General features: G+C 41.0%; 1 protein-coding gene across 2 annotated transcripts in view; it reads right to left on the bottom strand.

The window, feature by feature from the left end:
• Nucleotides 1-9,137: 9,137 nt before the first annotated feature.
• The window catches only part of asb2a.1 (ankyrin repeat and SOCS box containing 2a, tandem duplicate 1), a 32,601-nt gene continuing 20,510 nt past the window's right edge, over nucleotides 9,138-21,228 (bottom strand). For both annotated transcript variants that reach the window (XM_046291821.1, XM_046291820.1), the window contains exons 7-9: nucleotides 11,857-12,430; nucleotides 11,466-11,619; nucleotides 9,138-10,091 (exon numbers count right to left, since the gene is read on the bottom strand). In XM_046291821.1, coding sequence (XP_046147777.1) covers nucleotides 9,934-10,091; nucleotides 11,466-11,619; nucleotides 11,857-12,430 — 886 coding nt within the window. In that variant the 3' untranslated portion in view covers nucleotides 9,138-9,933. The remainder of the gene's footprint in view (nucleotides 10,092-11,465; nucleotides 11,620-11,856; nucleotides 12,431-21,228) is intronic.

Genomic DNA, 21,228 nt, shown 5'->3' with positions numbered 1-21,228 from the left:
GCAACTCGCTGTTGGCTGGGCTCCCTGCCTGTGCCATTAAACCCCTTCAACTCATCCAGAACGCCGCAGCCCGTCTGGTGTTCAACCTTCCCAAGTTCTCTCACGTCACCCCGCTCCTCCGTTCTCTCCACTGGCTTCCAGTTGAAGCTCGCATCCGCTACAAGACCATGGTGCTTGCCTACGGAGCTGTGAGGGGAACGGCACCTCAGTACCTCCAGGCTCTGATCAGGCCCTACACCCAAACAAGGGCACTGCGTTCATCCACCTCTGGCCTGCTCGCCTCCCTACCACTGAGGAAGTACAGCTCCCGCTCAGCCCAGTCAAAACTGTTCGCTGCGCTGGCCCCCCAATGGTGGAACAAACTCTCTCACGACGCCAGGACAGCGGAGTCAATCACCACCTTCCGGAGACACCTGAAACCCCACCTCTTTAAGGAATACCTAGGATAGGATAAGTAATCCCTCTCACCCCCCCTTTAAGATTTAGATGCACTATTGTAAAGTGACTGTTCCACTGGATGTCATAAGGTGAATGCACCAATTTGTAAGTCGCTCTGGATAAGAGCGTCTGCTAAATGACTTAAATGTAAATATAATGTATATATATATGAGATGAGTAATGCAAAATATGTAAACATTATTCAAGTGACTAGTGTTCCATTAATAAAGTGATCAGTGATTTCAAGTCTATGTATACAGTGCCTTGCAAAAGTTTTCATCCCCCATTTTCTTGCATTACAACCTGTAATTTGAATGGATTTTTCATGTAATGGACATACACAAAATAGTCTAAATTTGTGAAGTGAAATTTTAAAAATTACTTGTTTCAATAAATTCAAAAAAAAAAAAATGGAAAAGTTGTGCGTGCATATATATTCACCCCCTTTGCTATGAAGCCCCTAAATAAGATCTGGTGCAACCAAACCTTCAGAAGTCATATAATGATTTAAATAAAGTCCACCTGTGTTCAATCTAAGTGTCACATGCTCTGTCACATGATCTCAGTGTATATAGACCTGTTCTGAAAGGCCCCAGAGTCTGCAGCACCACTAAGCAAGGGGCACCACCAAGCAAGGGGCACCACCAAGCAAGAGGCACCACCAAGCAAGAGGCACCACCAAGCAAGAGGCACCACCAAGCAAGAGGCACCACCAAGCAAGAGGCACCACCAAGCAAGAGGCACCATGAAGACCAAGGAGCTCTTCAAACAGGTCAGGGATAAAGTTGTGGAGTACAGATCAAGTACAGTTCAAGGTTGGGTTATAAAAAAATATCCAAAACTTTGAACATCCCACGGAGCACCATTAAATCCATTATTAAAAAATGGAAAGAATATGGTATCACAAAAAAACTACCAAGTGAGGGCCGCCCACCAAAACTCACAGTCCAGGCAAGGAGGGCATTAATCAGAGAGGCAACAAAGAGACCAAAGATACCCCTGATGGAGCTGCAAAGCTCCACAGTGGAGCTTGGAGTATTTGTCAATAGGACCACTTTAAAGCCATACAACCCACAAAGCAAGGCTTTACGGAAGAGTGGGCAGAAAAAAGCGATTGCTTAAAAACTTCTTAGAGCTGCAATCCCGTTAACGGCATTGATATGACAACAGCCAGTGAAAGTGCAGAGCGCCAAATTCAAACAACAGAAATCTCATAATTAAAATTCCTCAAACAGACATGTATCTTATACCATCTTAAAGGTAATCTTGTTGTTAATCCCACCAAAGTGTCTGATTTCAAATAGGCTTTATAGCGAAAGCACCACAAACGATTATGTTTGGTCAGAGCCAAGCCACAGAAAAACACAGCCATTTTTACAGCCAAAGAGAGGAGTCACAAAAAACACAAATAGAGATAAAATTAATCACTAACCTTTGATGATCTTCATCAAATGACACTCATAGGACTTCATGTTACACAATACATGTATGTTTTCTTCGATAAAGTGCATATTTATATAAAAAAATCTCAGTATACATTGGCGCGTTATGTTCACTAGTTCCAAAAACATCTGGTGATATTGTAGAGAGCCACATCATTTTCCAGAAATACTCATTATAAATGTTGATGAAAATACAATTGTTAGACATGGAAATATCGATACACTTCTCCTTAATGCAACCGCTGTGTCAGATTTTTAAAAAGCTTTACAGAAAAAGCAAAACATGCAATAATCTGAGTACAGCTTTCAGACAACAAAGCAGCCAAAAATATATCCGCCATATTGGGTAGTCAACATTAGTCATAAATAGCATTATAAATATTCACTCACCTTTGATGATCTTCATCAGAATGCACTCTCAGGAATCCCAGGACTCATTCCTCTCTCATTCGGTCCCACTTTACAGTAGAATCCTCAAACAAGTTTCTAAAGACGGTTGAAATCTAGTGGAAGCCTTAGGAAGTGCAAATTAACCAATATCCCACTGTGTATTCAATAGGGGCTGGGTTGAAAATCGACCAACCTCAGATTTCCCACTTCCTGTTTGGGTTTCTTCTCATGTTTTTGCCCACCATATGAGTTCTGTTATACTCACAGAAATCATTCAAACAGTTTTAGAAACTTCAGAGTGTTTTCTATCCAATACTACTAATAATATGCATATATTAGCAACTGGGACTGAGGAGCAGGCCGTTTACTCTGGGCACCTTTCATCCAAGCTACTCAATACTGCCCCTATAGCCATAAGAATTTAATTAAAGAAAAAAAATAAGCAAAAATGTTTGGTGTTCACCAATAGGCATGTGGGGTCTCCCCAAGCACATGGAAGAAGGTACTCTGGTCAGATGAAACAAACATTTAGCTTTTTGGCCATCAAGGAAAACACTAAGTCTGGCAAAAACCCAACACCTCTCATCACCCCGAGAATACCATCCCCACAGTGAAACATGGTGGAGACAGCATCATGCTGTGGGGATGTTTTTCATCGTCAGGGACTGTGAAACTGGTCAGAATTGAAGGAATGGTGGATGGTGCGTCACTTGAGTGGGTTGAGTCACTGACGTGGTCTTCCTGTCTGGGTTGGGCCCCCCCTTGGGTTGTGCCGTGGCGGAGATCTTTGTGGGCTATACTCGGCCTTGTCTCAGGATGGTAAGTTGATGGTTGAAGATATCCCTCTAGTGGTGTGGGGACTGAGCTTTGGCAAAGTGGGTGGGGTTATATCCTTCCTGTTCGGGGGTATCATCGAATGGGGCCACAGTGTCTCTTGACCCCTCCTGTCTCAGCCTCCAGTATTTATGCTACAGTAGTTTACGTGTCGGGGGGCTAGGGTCAGTTTGTTATCTGGAGTACTTCTCCTTTCTTGTGCGGTGTCCTGTGTGAATTTAAGTATGCTCTCTCTAATTCTCTCTTTTTCTCTTTCATTCTCTCTCTCGGAGGACCTGAGCCCTAGGACCATGCCTCAGGACTTCCTAGCATGATGACTCCTTGCTGTCCCCAGTCCACCTGGCCGTGCTGCTGCTCCAGTTTCAACTGTTCTGCCTGCGGCTATAGAACCCTGACCTGTTCACCGGACGTGCTACCTGTCCCAGACCTGCTGTTTTTAACTCTCTAGAGACAGCAGGAGCGGTAAAGATACTCTTAATGATCGGCTATGAAAAGCCAACTGACATTTACTCCTGAGGTGCTGACTTGCTGCACCCTTGACAACTACTGTGATTATTATTATTTGATCATGTTGGTCATTTATGAACATTTGAACATCTTGGCCATGTTCTGTTATAATCTCCATCCAGCACAGCCAGAAGAGGACTGGCCACCCCTCATAGCCTGGTTCCTCTCTAGGTTTCTTCCTAGGTTTTGGCCTTTCTAGGGAGTTTTAGCTTCTACACCTGCATTGCTTGCTGTTTGGGGTTTTGGGCTGGGTTTCTGTACAGCACTTTGAGATATCTGCTGATGTAAGAAGGGCTATATAAATACATTTGATTTTATGATTTGATTTGTTTTAAATACAGAGAAATTCTGGAGGGAAACCTGTTTCAGTCTTTCCAGAGGTTCACCTTCCAGCAGGACAATGACTCTAAGCATACTGCTAAAGTAACACTTGAGTGGTTTAAGCGGAAACATTTAAATGTCTTGGAATTGCCTAATCACAGCCTAGACCTAAATCCAACTGAGAATCTGTGGTAAGATTGCTGTACACCAGCGGAACCCATCCAACTTGAAGGAGCTGGAGCAATTTTGCCTTGAAGAATGGGTGGTTAGATGTGCCAAGCTTATAGAGACATACCCCAAGAGAATTGCAGCTGTAATTGCTGCAAAAGCTGGCTCTACAAAGTGTTGACCTTAGGGGGTGAATAGTTATGCATGCTCAAGTTTTCTGGGTTTTTTTGTATTTTTTTCTTGTTTCACAATAAATAAATATTTAACGTCTTCAAAGTTGTAGGCATGTTGTGTTAATCAAATGATACAAACCCCCCAAAACTAAATTTTAATTCCAGATTGTAAGGCAACAAAATAGGGAAAATGCCAAGGGGGTGAATACTTTCGCAAGCCACTGTATAGGGCAGCAGCCCTATGCAGAATCTGTTTTTCAATCTCTCCGTCCCAGTTTTTATGCAGCTTTACTGACCTCGTCTTCTGGATGATAGCGGGATGAACAGGCAGTGGCTCAGGTGGTTGTTGTCCTTGATTATCTTTTTGGCCATCCTGTGACATCGGGTGCTGTAGGTGTCCTGGTGGGCAGGTAGTTTGCCCCTGGTGATGCGTAGGGCAGACCGCACCACGCATCTGGAGAGCCCTGCGGTTGTGGGCGGTGCCGTCGTCATAGCAGGTGGTGACACAGCCCAACAGGATGCACTCAATTGTGCATCTGGAAAAGTTTGAGGGTTTAGGTGCCAAGCCACATTTTCTCAACATCCTGAGGTTGAAGAGGCGCCTACTTCACCACCCTGTCTGTGTGGGTGTACCTTTTCAGTTTGTCAGTGATGTGTACGCTGAATGAACTTGAAGCTTTCCACCTCCTCCTCTGCAGTCCTGTCGATGTGGATAGGGGGGTGATCCCTCTGCTGTTTCCTGAAGTCCACGATCAGCTCCTTTTTTTGTTGATGTTGATTGGGAGGTTATTTTCCTGGCACCACACTTTCAGGGTCCTCACCTCCTCCCTGTAGACTGTCTCGTCATTGTTGGTAATCAGGCCTACTTCTGTTGTAGTATGGCGGCCCATCAGGAAGTCCAGGACCCAGTTGCACAGGGCGAGGTTCAGACCCAGGGCCTGGTGTTGAATGCTGAGCTATAGTCAATGAACAGCATTCATACATAGGTATTCCTCTTGTCCAGATGGGATAGGGCAGTGTGAAGTGCGATGGCGATTGCATCGTCTGTGGATCTATTGTGGCGGTAAGCAAATTGAAGTGGGTCTAGGGTGTCATGTAAGGTAGAGGTGATATGATCCTTGACTAGTCTATCAAAGCTCTTCATGACGACAGAAGTGAGTGCTACGGGGCGATAGTCATTTAGTTCAGTTAACTTTGAGTTCTTGAGTATAGGAACAATGGTGGACATCTTGAAGCATGTCGGAACAGCAGACTGGGATAGGGAGATTGAATATGTCCGTAAACACTCCAGCCAGCTGGTCTGTGCATGCTCTGAGGACGCAGCTAGGGGTGCCGTCTGGGCCGTCAGCCTTGCGAGGGTTAACACACTTAAACGTCTTACTCACATCGGCCACGGAGAATGAGAGCCCACAGTTCTTGGTAGCTGGCTGCGTCGATGGCACTGTGTTATCCTCAAAGAGGGCGAAAAAGGTGTTTAGCTTATCCGGAAGCAAGAGGTCAGTGTCCATGACGTGGCCGATTTTTTTCCCTTTGTTGTCCGTGATTGTCTGTAGGCCATGTCACATACATTGCGTTTCTGAGCCGTTGAATTGTGACTCCACTTTTTCTCTGTACAGACGTTTTTCCTGTTTGATTGCCTTGCAGATGGAATAACTACACTGTTTGAATTGTACTACAGCCAATGTGTTGGTAGAACTTCGGTAGAGTTTTCCTCAGATTAGCTTTGTTAAAATCCCCGACTACAATAAATGCGGCATGTGTTGTGTTGTGGCTTTGCTGGCATGCATCCCCCCAATTTTTTGTTGTTGTTTGCCCCCCCAAGATGTACATGCTAAATACGCCACTTGTCAGTGTAGATAATCTTTGCTACCATGGATTTTTGGAAAGATATATGTCATGACGTTGGCCTGTTGGGGGAGGTTTACCTTTCCCCTTTTCTCTCTCTCTACTTTAAAGAAATGACTCTTGGAAAGCCTTTGTTAACATAGAGTCTGGTAACATCAAAAGGTGGGAAACGGAACCATAATCCAACCAGTTGAAAATATGAGTTGGTACTTAATGAATATGATGTCAGGTCAGTTGTTGTCTGAGACATTACTACTAATGATAGTATGTCATAAACTGTATCTTGGAAAGTCAACACATTCTACACAAGTCTACACTATCAGATTCACATAGAATTGTTGTGAAATGTAAATGTTTAAATAGGAAATTATTTGTGAAAAGATTAAATGTAATTTAAGCTTCTTAATGAGAGAATGGTTTGTCATAAAATAAACTCTGCTCACTCAGAGGGGGCTTCTGAGTGAACAGACATTGGTTGTAAACTATGAAACATGCCCTTCTATTTACTACGATATAAGCCCGTTGACAAAAATCTACCTTTGTGTTCCAAGGACGAGAGGACGACGGTCCATATGTTGAAAGGGCTTAGATAAGAACCTAACGAAATTAGCATAGAATTTCAACGTGAAGATGACGATCGACACGCCAAAAGGATGAATTTTGACCATACCAGCCAGAGTATAGCATGAGCTTAAAGTATAGCAACTTGGTATGAACTTTGAACTCTTATTCACAACTGTTATTGTGAAGGGGCTGTTTTTCATGGTTAAGGCTCCTTAGTTTCATTGAAGGGGAATCTTAACGCTACAGCATACAATAACATTCTAGACCATTCTGTGCTTGCAACTTTGTGGCAAAAGTTTGGGGAAGGCCCTTTTCTGTTTCAGCATGAAAATGATCCCATGCACAAAGCGAGGTCCATACAGAAATGGCTTGTCGAGATCGGTGTGGAAGAACTTGACTGGCTGCAGAGCCCTGACCTCAACCCTATTGAACACCTTTGGGATGAATTGGAACGCTGACTGCGAGTCAGGCCTAATTGCACATCATCAGTGCCTGACTTCACTAATGCTTGTAGCTGTCCCTGCAGCAATGTCCTAACATCTGGTGGAAAGCCTCCCAGAAGAGTGGAGGTTGTTATAGCAGCAAAGGGGGGGACCAACTCCATATTAATGTCCATGATTTTGGAATGAGATATTCAACGACCAGGTGTCCATATACTTTTGTTCTTGTAGTGTCTTTGATACCATTCCACCAATTCCTCTCCAGCCATTGCCACGAGCCCGTCCTCCCGAATTAAGGTGCCACCAACCTCCTGTGATCTACAGCAGTAGTTCTGTCCAACGCTAGAGGGCAAGAGGGAGGAAGGTATAAACACAACTTTATCCATAGAGCAATCTGTGAAGTCATTTGGCTCCATCATGAGGAGTTTGTCTGAAGTGAAGTGCAAGCATGCACACACACACATTCTAATCAACAATTATTTTTTATTCAGGAATGCTAGACCTTAAAACTGGAAACGCAAACATGTAATTATTGCATATCCCAATGAATACAATCATTTTCTAAATGGTTCATTACTGGACTAATGGATTATTTGATGACTAATGATCAACCCATAGAAATTGATATTCAAATTATGTTTATTTCTTTCAACAGACACAAGATTGAATTGTTTCCATGATCGGAAATGCAAGTACATGGAGGTCAACTTCAAGAGAAATATACCCAAATATTGGAAAAAGGTGACCCATACCTTAGATGTCATACAGAATACTGCAAATACACAAATTGGAATCTATTTACACATATCAAATTAAATATAGTGCTTTGTTCTCATATTCTCAATATCTCCTGTGAAATTTACTCTCAGAAAATGCTGTAAACCTTAATGTTCAACTCCTATATTTGGCATTAGTTAAACTGTAAAAATTTAATATTTACAAAAACACAACCTACAGTATATACTGAAATCGTTGAAGTCGGAATTTTACATACACTTAGGTTGGAGTCATAAAGTCTTGTTTTTCAACCACTCCACATAATTCTTGTTAACAAACTATAGTTTTGGGAAGTCAGTTAGAACATCTATTTTGTGCATGACACAAGTAATTCACTTATAATTCACTGTATCACAATTCCAGTGGGTCAGAAGTTTACATACACTAAATTGACTGTCTTAAAACAGCTTGGAAAATTCCATAAAAGGATGTCATGGCTTTAGAAGCTTCTGATTGGCTAATTGACATAATTTGAGTCAATTGGAGGTGTACCTGACTACGGTTTGCAACTGCACGTGGGGACAAAGATCGTACTTTTTGGAGAAATGTCCTCTGGTCTGATGAAACAAAATAGAACTGTTTGGCCATGGCCATAATGACCATCGTTATATTTGGAGGAAAAAGGGGGAGGTTTGCGAGCCAAAAAACACCATCCCAACCATGAAGCACGGGGGTGGCAGGATCATGTTGTGGGGGTGCTTTGCTGCAGGAGGGACTGGTGCACTTCACAATATAGATTTAATCACGAGGAGAGAAATTTATGTGGATATATTGAAGCAACATCTCAAGACATCAGTCAGGAAGTTAAAGCTTGGTCACAAATGTGTCTTCCAAAAAGACATTGACCCCAAGCATACTTCCAAAGTTGTGGCAAAATGGCTTAAGGACAACAAAGTCAAGGTATTGGAGTGGCAATCACAAAGCCCTGACCTCAATCCCATAGAAAATGTGTGGGCAGAACTGAAAAAGCGTGTGCGAGCAAGGAGGCCTACAAACCTGACCCAGTTACACCAGCTCTGTCAGGAGGAATGGGCAAAAATTAACCCAACTTATTGTGGGAAGCTTGTGGAAGGCTACCCGAAAGGTTTGACCCAAGTTAAACAATTTAAAGGCAACACTACCATATACTACTTGGGTGTATGTAAACTTCTGACCCACTGGGAATGTGATGAAAGAAATAAAAGCATAAATAAATCATTCTCTCTACTATTATTCTGACATTTCACATTCTTAAAATAAAGTGGTGATCCTAACTGACCTAAGACAGGGAATGTTAATTAGGATTAAATTTCCGTAATTGTGAAAAACTGAGTTTAAATGTATTTGGCTAAGGTGTATGTATACTTCTGACTTCAGCTGTACATAGAAGGTAGCCTAAAAGAGTAAAATGTTTCCCCAAAAATACTGTGCAATCAAATAGGCAGCTTTCCAAACCTTGACAAAAATCCATTTGTGTATTTATTTCATTTTTATATTTCATTGAGAAATTGAATAGACTATTCTCAATAACAATATCATGAAGTCTCAACTAAGGTTGAACTTATGCAAAAAAAATATCACAAATTCATAAAAGCTTGCCTTACAGGGTCCTATAACGCCCCAAAATTACTGTACACTTAAACATGTACATTTTCTAAACTTGACACAAACCCATTTCAATATTTGTTTAAAAATGTTGCTTAAGTTGGTCTCACTGAAACAAACAAGTAATTAATATGATATTACTATAATTACCATTTTACCATGTACTTGTGAATACCTAGTAATTTAAATAAAAGTAATTACTAGAAAGTACCTAGAAATGTCTACAACAGTCAAATAAAATGCTACCAACTTTGGTAAGTCTACCTGTCGGGTGAGCTTATTAAATTACTATATAAGTCTGATCTTAAAGTTTAATTGTGAAATGTAACTGTACTCTACATTACTGCTCAAATATCAGTAAAAATATTCACACCATAAACACTGATTATGTCAATCAATTTTGTGCGGCATTCCCTGTGTCATCTCTTGTTTTGACTATGATGTCACTCTCTAGAATGCACAAAACTCTTCTTGTTTGCGCTCTTCGTGGTTAAGGTACTTGATTACTCTTGGTGGGAGGGGCAGTTTGTTGATGCACCTCAGTCTGTGGAGTCCAACCTGCTGCCGGATCTTCAGCCTACACAGCTGCATCAGTGGACGCGGGGGAGCTGTAAGACAATGGCAACAGATACGATAATATGTGACGCTTGTACATTATATAAACAGTATACATATAAGATGTGCACAAGTCACTCAAAATAAGTGCCTGTTTGGGCATTGGTGTGTGTGGCTGGGTGTGCACGTGTGCATGACATCCCCCTCATCACAGAAGTAACCCCAGCAGCTGATAGACATGAGCTCTGGGATCCAGGTCACGGCACCACTGTAACAGGCTGGTATTGAACCCTGGTTATCAACCACGCATACCACGCATACCGCTACACCAAAATTCTACCTTCTGTTGTGTAATAGACTAAGAAAAAAGGATTATTTGGCTGTAGGGGAACCCTTAAGGGTTCTTTGGCTGTAGGAGAACCCTTAGAATAACCCTTTTTGGTTCCATGTAGAAACATTTCTGGTTCCAGATACATTTGAAGTCGGAAGTTTACATACACCTTAGCCAAACACATTTAAACTCAGTTTTTCACAATTCCTGCCATTTAATCCTAGTAAAAATTCCCTGTCTTAGGTCAGTTAGGATCACCACTTATTTTAAGAATGTGAAATGTCAGAATAATAGTAGAAAGTGATTTATTTCAGCTTTTATTTCTTTCATCACATTCCCAGTGGGTCAGAAGTTTACATTCACTCAATTAGTATTTGGTAGCCTTGCCTTTAAAATTGTACACCTCCAATTCACTCATATTATGTCAATTAGCCTATCGGTAGCTTCTAAAGCCATGACATAATTTTCTGTAATTTTCCAAGCTGTTTAAAGGCACAGTCAACTTAGCATATGTAAACTTCTGACCTACTGGAATTGTGATACAGTGGATTATAAGTGAAATAGTCTGTCTGTAAACAATTGTTGGAAAAATTACTTGTGTCATGCATAAAAGTAGATGTCCTAACCGACTTGCCAAAACTATAATTTGTTAACAAGAAATTAGTGGAGTGATTGAAAAATTAGTTTTAATGACTCCAACCTAAGTGTATGTAATCTTCAGACTTCAACTGTATAACCCTTTTAAATTCCATGTAAAACACGCTGTAGAAAGGTTTCTACATGGAACCCAAAAGGATTCTACCTGGAACCAAAAATTGTTATTCTAAGGGTTCTCCTACAGCCGAAGAATCCTTAAAGGTTCTAGACAGCACTTTTCTAAGAGTGTCTGTGTGTGTGTGTGTGTGTGTGTGTGTGTGTGTGTGTGTGTGTGTGTGTGTGTGTGTGTGTGTGTGTGTGTGTGTGTGTGTGTGTGTGTGTGTGTGTGTGTGTGTGTGTGTGTGTGTGTGTGTGTGTGTGTGTGTGTGTGTGTGTGTGTGTGTGTGTGTGTGTGTGTGTGTGTGTGTCTGTGCTTGTTTGCAAGTCTGGGGACACTCACTTGCTTTCTCCTTGATGGCTTCCCAGTCCCCAAAGCTATTTAGGTGTTCAGTAAGTCTGGAGCAGAGTTTCACATGGCCAACATAATCCAGGAGTACGTCTATGATGGGTCCTGCCCAGCGGTTTATTGCCTGAGTTGAGATTATCTCACAGAACTATTGATGGAAAGACAAAAAGCGATGGTAGGCTATGGTATATTGTATTTTTAAGTCCCCACAAGAAAGTGTTCCAAATACCTGTGCTAACATGACAGCTACATAGGAGATTACAGTGTAGGTAAACATTGTTACATAGTACTGATAGCTGTTATACCTGGCTGTGGTATAATTAGTACTACTATGTCGTATAATAACTATACCAACCTATTTAACTCCCATGTACATTTTGTTTACCTGAACAGCTTTCCCAGTATTCCTGCGTGTATCGTTATTGTAGCGCAAGTCATCCCTCTCAGATGTCTCTTGAATGGGTGGATGTGGACCACTGCCGTAAGTGCAGCTAAAACAGGAGTGGGCATCACAGCCATTGTCCATCAAATACTTCAGCATGGACAGGTACTTCATACTGAACATGACAGTGGCCGGGAATGAGGTGGGGTGAGTCAGGACGTAGGCGTTAACGTTGGCCCCATGCTCCACCAGCAAAGTGACCAATTCGATACTACCCTGCCTCACGGCCACCAGTAGCGTGTTGAAGGTGTCTAGGTTGGGTTTGGCACCGGCTTCTAGAAGCATGGTGGTCGCTTCCACATTGCCATTGGCGACGGCAAAGTATAGAATTGTGCTGCGATGATCCTCGTACATCTTGGAGCGGTCCGCTGACAGCATGGCATTGACATCGTAGCCGGCCTCGATTAGGACCTCCAGGACTTCATCCCTGTTGCACTCGGCGGCAAGATGGAGGGGACTGATGCCACTGCGATTCACTCTGGACTTGCTGGTGGCTTTGATCAGCAATGACACGATACTGAAATAGAAAACCACACAGGGGAAATTAGAGGGTGCCCAGAGTTGAGGATCAAGGGGTAGGGTTGCAAAATTCCCCCAAAACATCCACGTTTTTCAGAAATCCCAGTTGGAGTATTCCCAGATGGAGAATTCCATCCCTGGTTTTTACCCTCCTGATTGTGGGTATCCTCCAACCGGAATTGTGTGCTCTATGAACTGAATGATTACTGTAGCATTATCATTAGTTGAGAATCCCTTTCTAACTTCTGTTTCTTCCAGTTGATGTGCGGACTCCTGGAGGAACGTGCAAGTGAGAGGCAAGTCAGTAGAGTCGGAAATATAAACTAGGGGGTAGGGTAGTGTAAAGGATAGAGGCAAGGGGTAGAGCACAATCATTATTTAAAAAATATATAACATGTGGTTGAAAGCAGCAATGAACAGGGTTCACTGGATCACAGAAAGGTCAAAAGATCATTTGAATAACAAAGCAAGCACTCTATCATGTAGAAACTATCTTCCTTTATGTGGAATCAGTGAAGGCATTACCATGTTTATCTCGCAATGCCACAAGGATGAAGCAAGTTAAGTTTAGTCTAGTGCTGTAGGTTGGTTATATTTCTCAAATTCATTAGAGGCTACTTCATTGAATCTATAGGTACAATACTTCCACATTAGAATGTAGCAACTATTTTTTCTCAAAACTATTAAAGACTGATGTAATGATTCTAAATACAAAATCTGGAGTGAATCTGAAGTATGGTTCATGAGGAAAGATGATTGCAGATGATTTTCAGCATTAGTGTTACCGTAATTTCCGGACTATAAGCCGCTACTTTATTCCCACACATTGAACCTCGCGGTTTATACAATGACACGGCTAATTTATGGATTTTACCCGCTTTCACAAGATTCATGCCGCCAAAAAACTGAGCAATAATAATGTGACGGAAATCGCGCACGCTCAAACTTCCCATCATTCTGATTACGGTAGTAATTTTGTCACCCTCATCATGGCAAAGACACGGAGAAATACATATGATGCAGCTTTCAAGTTGAAGGCGATCGATCTGGCTGTTGGAAAAGGAAATAGAGCTGCTGCACGGGAGCTTGGCCTTAATGAGTCGATGATAAGACGTTGGAAAGCAGCGTGAGGAACTGACTCAGTGCAAAAAGACAACAAAAGCTTTCAGAGGGAAGAAAAGCATATGGCCCAAAGTATTTGCAGCCACTCGACATCAGTGTAAATCGTGCATTTAAGGTGGCACTCCTTGTTCAGTGGGAGGCTTGGATGACAAGTGGGGAGAAATCCTTCACTAAAACGGGCCGCAGGCGAAGAGCAACTTATGGTCAAGTCTGCCAGTGGGTCCTGACAGCGTGGAGCATTGTCAAAAAAATCCACTATCATCAACGGGTTTCGAAAGGCTGGACTGCTGCGTGTTGAAGGGGCAGCATGAGCTCAGCGGGGTATTTGCCTCCAGATGAAAGTGAGGAGAGCGACACGTTTCATGTTGAAAAGCCACTGTGGAGCCATTTTACAGGGGTTTAAATGTACACCTAAAATCTGATTTTTGATTTGTCAATAACTCAGTCATCTTTTTACCAATCCCTTAGATTTTCTCAAACTAAGTTAAGAAATGTACCATGGGCATACATTCTAAATGGTTAATTTGGTCCTAATGTTCATGACAATAAGAGTGTTTTTAGCGTATTGTAGCATATCAATTTTACGTTCTGAAACTCTTTAGGGACTATTGTGATGAGTCCAAAGACCACATTTGGAGTGAATCTGATTTTTAGTCCACAAGAAGATGTTTAATGATTTTTTAAGCACTAGCGTTATATAGGCAACAATTAATGATGCACTATGCAGAAATCACGCAAACATTTCCTTTTTGCTCAAATTTGAATAAGTTGCGTAATTTCAGTTCATGTGACAAAAAAGCAAGTATAGTATAGTTAATCTTTCCGTAACCAAAAAATATTGTATTTTCAGCTGTGAAGCTGGTGTACAAAAAATGTACTTAATAAGGGGAGGCATAGCAATAGCACACACAGAACAGATCTACTGCTTCATAGACTTGCTTTCAATGAGAATGACAGATCTATAACTCACATTCTATGTGGATTTTGTCAGGTCGCCCAAAAGGTTACACATTGCTGCTTTAAAGGGATAGTTCAAGTTTACAAAATTACATATTAGTTTCCTTATCTTGTAAGCAGTCTATGGACAAGGTATGAAATGTATTCGCATTTGTGGCAAAAACCCAAATTGAAATCATGGGACCGATATTACAATATTTTCATGCATCATGTACAAATCATCTGAAAGTATCGAAAAATGTATTACAATGCTTAACAAAGTCACTTATAGATGATTTGGGTGAGCTATCACTTTAAGTACCTTAAAATGGTAAAAAAGAAACAAAAATAGCTTCTTAGCAAATAGCAATTTCTCAATCAAGAATTTTGCTTGTTCTGTCTTGGGAGTGGTCTGTGTGGGGATGGGGAAACTGAAAAGTAGCTGTAATTGGCATAGAGATTTGAAACTATTTTATTAACTAATTTAGCATCTGGAGATGTCACCAGGCATGCCAAAACTCCATCCTACCAAAATAGGCTGAAAACAGACTGAAATAGCTAAGTACATTTTAAATGGGTATAGTTCTAGCATGCTAGCAGATTGTCACGACTTCCGCCGAAGTTGGTGCCTCTCTTTGTTCGGGCGGCATTCGGCGGTCGACGTCACCAGCTTTCTAGCCCCCGCCAATCTACATTTATGTTGTCCGTATTGTACACACCTGCTTCCCATTATGTGTTTCTGGATTTTTGTTCTCCTTGTTGGAAGATTATATTTGAGTAAAGTCACTATTATTACTCATCTCTGTGTCCTGCGCCTGACTCCGACTTACCCACATCACATAGACTCTGACACAGATACATACCCATAGTCTTTGTGCCAACTCTAGTTTGCAATTACGCTAGCTCTAGTTAGCAACTTCCTTCAAACTGCAATCGGAGATTGGTGTCCACAAGTTCTTCTGACTCTAGGGAAGTAGATAAAGGGCGAAATTACCGAAATATCCCTTTAACGTTGAGTTGGAGTTGATAAATGGTGAAAGAGTTTAGCGACCTTTGACATTGAAATGCATTGGGAGCTTATTTAAATATGGTTGTAGTTCAAAAAGTATAAATGCTGTCAAAAATATTTTCTCAAGCAATCTAAGTTGGGGCAGTCTGGACTATTTAATAGCTTACATTGTTGAAACTCTAGAGCGGGTGGAAGAAATACAATAAGAAGAAGACGACAGAGAAATCTAGAGTTGTGCTTTGCCTTCAGCAAGCACACCTAATTACACTGAACAAAAATATAAATGCAACATGTAAAGTGTTGGTCATATGTTTCACGAGCTGAAATAAAAGATCCCATAAATGTTCCATACGCACAAAAGCTTATTTCTATAAAATGTTGTGCACAAATAAATAAAATAAAAGGACAATAAAAGGCCACTCTAAAATGTGCAGTTTTGTCACACAACACAATGCCACAGATGTCTCAAGTTTTGAGGAAGTGTACAACTAGCATGCTGACTGTGGGACTGTCCACCAGAGCTGTTGCCAGATCATTTAATGTTAATTTCTCTACCATAACCAGCCTCCAATCTCATTTTAGAGAATTTCGCAGTACGTCCAACCGGCCTTATGGTATGGGCAGGCATACGGATAACGAACATGATTGCATTTTATTAATGACAATTTGAATACACAGAAATACCGTGACGAGACTGTGAGGCCCATTTTTTAAGGTATCTGTGACCAACATATGCATGTCTGTATTTCCAGTTATGTGAAATCTACAGATTAATGCCTAATTTATTTATTTCAATTGCCTGATTTCCTCATATGAACTGTAACTTAGTAAAATCTTTGAAATTGTTGTATGTTGAGTTTATATTTTTGTTCATTTATATATTATATATTTATATTAATTTAATGCATTCAACAAACATTTTGCATTTTCATGCATTTTTGCATTTTCATGCATTTTTGAAATCACAGCGTTGGACCGAGGTTACCTGAACGTATCCTCCTGAACTTGAATTGCGTCATCAGTAACCAATCAGAATGGTTATCTGTGGCAAGCTCACATAATGTAGAATGATTCATTATATTTCTATAGTCAAGATGGCATCTTGCATAGCAACAAACTGAAGTTGTTTGCACTTTTAAAACATTATCTTTTGCTAAATATATGGAATGTAACATCTTTCCATCTTGTTGGTTTGGAAGTTAAAATACATGTGTCAGTGGAACAATTTGTCCACTTTAGTGAGGCAAAGGTTTGATGGTAAATTGTTCCCTACAAGCCCCTGATCAGATTTATATATGATATCCTCTCCAAGAAATGTGCTTTCTATGTTTTCCAAAACCTTTATATATTTTGTTGTAGTGAGTCTATGCAATAGAATGTTCACAGGCTGATAAAGGAATGTTAAAGGAATAATTAATGAAGGAATAATTATTATTGGGCAGATTCTACCGACAGTATTATTGAAAGAGTTGTGTCAATGTTAGACCAATCCAATTAAAATCAATGGCCATATTGGAAAATGTGTACAATAGCAAGCCATCAATGTTTAGGCTTTTCCTAGCTTCATGTAAAGTTTGGTGCACTCATTATGATCTTATTACACCAATTATTTATTCAGTTATGGTGGTGGCCATCTTGAAAATAGGCTGCTGGGACTGATCTTGTTCGGTGTAGTTATCGTCGGGTTACCCTGTGATAATAGAGCCCATCCTAATGCTGCCCAATTTGGCTCAATATACCCCAAAATGCATACACGTATGACCTTTGACCCCTATGAAAGATTGCATGTTGAGGTAGCCATTCATGGCCCAAAACATTTTTGGGACCAGATGGTGAATCGATTTATCAGCTTTGGAGCTGTTTTCCAACATCCAACTCACTTTGTGTGAGCAGGTCTCCTCTGATACTGTAAACTGACAGCTTGCTATAACGCTAAATAAAAGCTTAGATAATTCTGTTGTCATACCACACACATCGACCACATGGGGATGAACATCATGGATATCATGCCACTCAATGGATTGAGTGTGAATGATTACATTTACTGACATTGATGACAACAACAAAAAACACATTAAAAAGCTAACACAAAGTAAACCTCCATAAACAAAGCAATGGTTACAGAAAACATGAAAATATTCATATGCAACAATATTACAGAGGACCAAAAAACATTTTAATAACTCATAAATAAATATTCTACTGAGCAAAGCTTGGGTTAAAGTCACATGTTAAAGGAGCGCTTATCTACCACAACTTCATTGGCAACTCCATTCAGACATAGGCACTTACTTAACTGACTTGTCATAATTCTAGAAGTCATAAGTCAGCAGGGTTTTTCTGGAAACAATACAACAATGTATGATAATAATATATATAATAATAATAATATATATAATATGTAGGCCAGGGGTACGCAACATAATTGTAATAATTTGGCAATCCCTGGTGTAGGCTATTTGTAAAATGGAAATTGAGAATAAACATACAGTGCTTTCAGAAAGTATTCATACCCCTTGACTTATTCCGTTACATCCTGAATTCAAAATGGATTAAATCGTTTTTTTTCTCTCACCCAGCTACACACAATACCCCATAATAACAAAGTGAAAACATGTTTTTAGAAATGTTGCAAATGTATTGAAAATAAAGTACAGAAATATCTAATTTACTTAAATATTCACACACGTTGCTATGATACTCCAAATTGAGCTCAGGGTCATCCAATTTCCTTTGATCATGCTCGAGATTTCACAACTTAATAGGAGTCCACCTGTGGTCAATTCAATTGTTTGTACATGATTTAGAAAGAAACACACATCTATATAAGATCCCACAGTTGACAGTCCAAGGAACTGTCCGTAGATCTCCGAGATTTTATTGTGATGATGCATATATCTGGGGAAGAGTATAAAACCATTTCTAGTGTTGAAAGTTTCCAAGAGCACAGTGGTCTTCATCATTGAGACGGTGGGAGCGTTTTGAAGAAGGATGAGTTTCTTGTTTCCAGACATCCAGAACGTGCCACCGTTATCATCGATCCTTTGATTCTCATGACTTTGTAAGGTTTAGGATTGTAGGGAATCGTGAGTTTTCCTTTGACATGCTGACAGCAGAGTACCGTGTCTCCTGGTTTGAGTGTCAAGGTTTGTGCTCGGTTCTTGTAGTCAGCAGTCTCTTTCATACGTTGCTTTGCATGTCACGTAGCTTGATGTTTGGTGCGAAGTGAGGCATTGTGGGAAGTGTAGTGCAAAGTTTTCTTTCTTGTTGATTAGTTCCGTGAGAGGTTGCTGTAGTTTCTCAGAAAACTGTCATGATTTTGTTTCCAAGGCTTTCCTTCAGAGTTTGTGACTGTGACAGACTTCTTGAGTGTTCTCATTAGGCGTTCTGCTTCAGCATTAGCTCTCAGTCAGTAAGGTGTTATCTTTCTGTGTTTAAATCCAAGGTAGTGGCTGAAATCTGTGAAGGACTGTCCATTGAAGGGAGGTCCATTGTCCATTTTTACAATCTCAGGTACTTTGTCAATGTTTCGAAAATAGACAGTGGTTCCATATGATTTCCTGCAGTGGCAGCTTGACATGGAATGCAGTGCTGAATTGCTTTTTTTCTACCATGTCATCCACGCCTGGAAACCAAACATTCTCTCTCAGTAGCTGTTTTGTTTTCACAATACCTAGATGTCCTGTGTGAGCTAGGTTGATTGCTTTGTTATGGAGAAAGGCTGGAAGAACGAGCCGTGTTCCTCTCAGAAAGGATGTTTTCTTGTGCATTGATTGTTAGTTCATGTCTCATGCGAAAGAGTGCTTTTAATGTTTGGAAATCAACATCTTGCGTGTCATGTAGTGAATCTTGCCAAGTTCCTGTGGACAATAGGCACATCACCTTCTGTAGAGCTGAGTCTTTGTTTCTTCTTGCACCTCTTTTAGAATCAGCTTTGGGAACTGTGTTGTCAATGATAAAGTTCACATATTTGGCTGCCATGCAAGAGGTTCTTTGTGCTGTTTCGCTTGCGATGGGATGTCTTGACATGTATTCGGCGGGGTTATTTTTACTGGCTTTGTACTTCACAGTGTAGCTGTAGGGTTGTAGTCTCAGTCTCCATCGCTCAAGTCATGCTGGGGGTGTGGCTTTTGGGTTGTTGAAGATAAGCTCTACTCGTTTATGGTCTGTGAGGACCGTGAAGTGAGCTCCGTAGAGATACAAGTGAAAGGGTTCACATGCCCAGATGATCGCCAGAGCTTCTCTCTCGGTTTGTGAGTAGCGCTATTCAATCTCTGAAAGCGCTCCGCTGGCATATGCGATGATCTGAACGTCTTTGTCACTTGTAGGGTTGTGCTGACTTAGTATGGCACCTAAATCATCTTGGCCGGCGTCAACTAACAGTGTCGACCTCTTGGCTGGGTCAAAGTAGGATGTCGTCGTGTGCTGCACCAGGTGTGATCTTTTCTTGTGAGCTCACAAAGAGGCTGTGTGGTTGTTGCGAAGTCTGGGATGAACCGTGAGCAGTATTGTATCATACAAAGTAGACTGCAAACTTCCGGGACATTTTGAGGATCAGGATTTACCAGGGGTCTTTGGTTTTGGTCTGGGATACCCATGGCGTTGGCCCGCTGATTTTTTTCAATGGTGTCTTGGCTTTGTAGTGTGTTAAGCTCCTGTTGAACTTTTTCTTTCACGTGGAAAGGAATACTCCTGTGTGGTTGTACTGCTGTTTGAACTGTGTCATCAATGTGCAGCTTCACTTGAAAGTCTTTGAGTTTTCCAATGCCTTGGAAGAGGTCCTGGTATTCGTTTGTAAACTGGCTTATGAATTAACCATCAGCTGGTTCGCTTGGAGTGGACCGAGAGTTTATTATTTTCAGAAGTCCAAGGTCTGTTGCTGTCTGACAGCGAAGTAGTGAGCCAGATTCACCTTTGACTGCATAGAAAGTGGTATCCACCATGTTAGTCTTGGAGCAGACTGGTACTGTGAATTTTCCTCTCAGTGGAAGTGGTTCGGAGCCATAAGCAAAGATGTTTGTTTTAGCCTGTTTTAATTCACAGCTGGGCTTTAACTTGTCACATGTGACATCAATTTTAACGCTTGCAGCGGAATCAAAAATAACATCCACAGTTGTGTTCAAAATGGTAACTTGGATGTGTGGTTGGGATGGTTTCTGTAGTGTACACACAACATACAAATAATCATCATCAGAGCTTGGTGAGGTGTCTTGTTTTTGTGTCTTTTTGTCGTCTTGTGACTGCACTTTATGCATTTCGTGTTTCGGACGCTGTTGGGTTCGTTTTTCAGCAACTGGAGGAGTGGACTTGGTGGTTTGATCTACAGCATTTTTTAAAAGTGATTCAACTTTCCACACTTCCGTTTTTTCCCACTTGCAGGGCAATTTGTTTGTCCTCCTTCGTTGTGGGAATTTTTCTCCACAGTTATTGCGTATTCTGTTTCGACTTTTGTCGCTTTCATTTTTGTAGCCCTGGCTTTTGTTATATTTTTTATTTTGCACAGTGCACACTGAAAGTTATTTTTGTGATTTTGAATGAGCATTCTCCATGCCTGCAGCTTGTTTATCTGACATCTCTTGTGTGCTGCCTGTATCAAGTAGTTGTTGGAGAGCCATTGAAACATCTTTTAGCCCCATCCGGTGGATGCTAATTGCTTCAATCGTGTGTGGTAAGCATCCAAGGTTTCGTTTTCATTTTGTCTTGCTTGTCTGAAAACGTAGGTTCCATTT

Source organism: Oncorhynchus gorbuscha, linkage group LG12 (genome assembly GCF_021184085.1).
Source record: "Oncorhynchus gorbuscha isolate QuinsamMale2020 ecotype Even-year linkage group LG12, OgorEven_v1.0, whole genome shotgun sequence".
NCBI classification, from domain to species: domain Eukaryota; kingdom Metazoa; phylum Chordata; class Actinopteri; order Salmoniformes; family Salmonidae; genus Oncorhynchus; species Oncorhynchus gorbuscha.
Note: the sequence above shows the minus strand (reverse complement) of the source record. Positions and strands in the feature narration are given on the sequence as shown.